Source organism: Cyprinodon variegatus, unplaced genomic scaffold (genome assembly GCF_000732505.1).
Source record: "Cyprinodon variegatus isolate N-32 unplaced genomic scaffold, C_variegatus-1.0 Scaffold435, whole genome shotgun sequence".
In the NCBI taxonomy this organism is placed as follows: domain Eukaryota; kingdom Metazoa; phylum Chordata; class Actinopteri; order Cyprinodontiformes; family Cyprinodontidae; genus Cyprinodon; species Cyprinodon variegatus.
In genome coordinates this window covers 469,944-472,816 of record NW_015150888.1, presented here as the reverse complement: position 1 = coordinate 472,816, position 2,873 = coordinate 469,944, and the positions used below count along the sequence as shown (strand labels likewise).

Below are 2,873 nucleotides of genomic sequence, written 5' to 3'. Positions count from 1 at the left end.
TATATGGTTACATATATAGTTTATATAACTTTTTTTAATCTTTTCAGTGGCTCTTCCGTAAAAAAAGAAAAAGTTAAAATTTCCCTTCAAAATTGCGATTTTTGTTTTGTTTACTGAAAAGATTAGAAAACATATATATATATATATATATATTACTGAAAACATTAAAAAAGTTAATATATATATACATATATATTTAAATACATATATATATATATACATATATATGTACATATATATATACACATACACATATATATACATATGTATATATATGTGAGGGTGTGTGTGTATATTAGCTTTGCTAGTTCTGGGCTACAATCACTCTCTATATCAGTGTCTACAATCCTTATCGGTTGGCGATGATAAGGCATCAAACTATCATTTGCCAACTTCCATTAAAATTCAAGAAGGATAAGCAAAATAAAAGTTCTCCTTTCTATCTTTTTGTGTAATTTTATTTTGTAGTATTCTTTATTGAAAATTGTGCTTTTATTTTTTTAACACTAAACGGAGGCACGCTTGGTCAAATAGTCACGTGACCGCGTTCTAGCCTAGACAGTAAATACCAGAGGCTAGCTTAGACTGCTAACAGCTATTCCCTCCTCACCATGGACTTCCAGCCGTAGTCCGCGGGAGGCCAGCTTCCTCTGAGGGATGACACCACTTTCTCTGCCGCGGGAGGAGAAACTCAACCAAAAGAACACGGAAGCCCGGGCTGGTTGATCAAATCTCCGCTTAGCATCAGAACTTTTAGCCTCCAGAAGCTAGCGGCTAGCCGCCGCCTGGTGACTATGCAGGGGGAAACCGCTGCGGTAAACGAGAGCAAGCTGGATGGGTTCCCCGCAAACAGAACCCCGAGTTCGGGGAGAGCGGGCGGGAAAAGCTGGCAGTACAGGTGGGTGTTTTCATTTCCTGTTTACCTGTCCTCCTGACTCACCTGGAAAACGTTTGGAGGTTGTTAATTAGGGCGGACTTTACCCTGTGCGCTGACTGAAAGGAGCTGCTGCTGATCAATCTGTGTTTTTTTTACTCTGTTTATGGCTCATTTTCCAACATTTTCTCATTTCTCTTCCCAATCAAGCGATCACATGGAGAACATAGACGGGTACCTGATGAAATACACCAACTTGGTGACGGGCTGGCAGTACAGGTGAGCTCCAGAACCTCTCCACCACCCATCAGGCTAATGGGTCACTGATCTGTCTGTGTTTGTCCCTCCAGGTTCTTCGTCCTGAACAATGAAGCGGGTCTGCTGGAGTACTTTGTCAATGAACAGTCTCGTCCCCAGAAGCCCAGAGGGATGCTCCCCCTGGCCGGGGCTGTCATCTCCCCCAGCGATGAAGACTCGCATACCTTCACTGTCAACGCCATCAGCGGAGAGCAGTACAAGCTCAGAGGTGAGTGCGTCATCATCATCCATCTGGTGGTATTGATCTGGAGGCTCTTCCATTATCTGAAGCCTGGTGAATCGATACCAGGAAGTGGATCAACCTGGGCCGGCTCTAATTTTCTCTTCCTTTCTCTTCTTTGTAGCCAGCGACGCCAAAGAGAGGCAGCACTGGGTCAGCAGGCTGCAGATCTGCACGCAGCACCATACAGAGGCCATGGGGAAGGTGAGGGAGAGAAATCACTCCTTGTTGGTGTAACAGTGCACCTGTTTTTACCCCGTAGTGATCACCGGTATCGATCTGCTCAGGACAGACGGCTGTGATGGACTGTAAACACCCAACGGCTCGCCGGAGGGGTTCTATTTTTCCATATTAAACCCTTGTAGTAAATGTGCAGAAAGATGGAGCGTGCGTTCGTTCCACCGTGGCAGGTTTTTTTTACACTTTCTGTGCCGAACGAGGAACATTTAGGCTATGTTCACACTGCAACCTGAAGGGATCTTATCTGATCTTTTCAAGGCAGTCTGAACAACACAGATCCGATTTTTTTCCAATCCGACCCAGGCCACTTGGCTATGTGGTCCTAAATCTGATACGATCTGATCTTTTCAAATACGACCTGTGTCTGAACCGCCAGGTCGCATTCATCCGACATGAACGTCATTAATACCCGACAAAGGTCACTATTCTGCGTCTTGCTACGCAGAAGCGACAAGAAAAACAACAACCACGGCAGATGATGATGCGTAGAGCAGTATTTATGTTTAACCATCTGGGAAATACTGAGTTTTTATGGTTGGGAAAGATAGCTAGATTACAACCACACTGGAATAACTTTCACAACGGAAAAACGGGTGAAAAGAGAGAGAACCTGCAGACGCATTCAAAACAAGAGGAGCAGGAATGCATGCTTTTGACATAATGGGGCCTCATTTATCAAATCTGCATCTATAGAACATTCAAAATGCGCATTAAGAGGAGTTTACATGTGTGTTTATCTGCGTACCTGGACCCCTCACCCCAGCTTTCATACCCGACTCTCTATCTGCTGATGGGAGGGTGATGACAGAGTCTATAGGGCACAGAGTTCATGTTTTCACAGAGCCTCTCTCACATGTATGTGCAAATAAGGAGATAAAGTGTTTAAAACACTGTATCCATGCCCGTTAGACTCATTTCGGCCCAGTTTTATTGTTGTTTTTAAAGTTTCAGTGTTTGTGGTGAGATGTGGGGAGAGGAAGCCGTGATGGCAGCCAAAGGAAAGGAGTATAGAGGCTACAAATGTCAGCCTAGCGACCCGCTACTGTAGACTATGGTGTAAATGCTCAGTCCTAAACTGTGCTTTATTTTTTTTTTAAAAAAAGGCTTTGAGGGCTGATTTTCATCAGGAAATCTTTATAACCGTATTTTCACGACCATAAGGCGCACCGTACTAAAAGGCGCACTCTCAGTTATGTGTCCCATTTCTGTATTTAACACACA

At 43.9% G+C, this 2,873-nt stretch overlaps 1 protein-coding gene across 1 annotated transcript in view; it reads left to right on the top strand.

Moving 5' to 3' along the window:
- Positions 1-533: 533 nt before the first annotated feature.
- osbpl11 (oxysterol binding protein like 11) overlaps positions 534-2,873 on the top strand; it is a 16,810-nt gene continuing 14,470 nt past the window's right edge. Inside the window, exons 1-4 of the mRNA XM_015388796.1 lie at positions 534-898; positions 1,085-1,153; positions 1,225-1,400; positions 1,537-1,616. Of these exons, the coding sequence (XP_015244282.1) occupies positions 795-898; positions 1,085-1,153; positions 1,225-1,400; positions 1,537-1,616 (429 nt within the window). The 5' untranslated portion in view covers positions 534-794. The remainder of the gene's footprint in view (positions 899-1,084; positions 1,154-1,224; positions 1,401-1,536; positions 1,617-2,873) is intronic.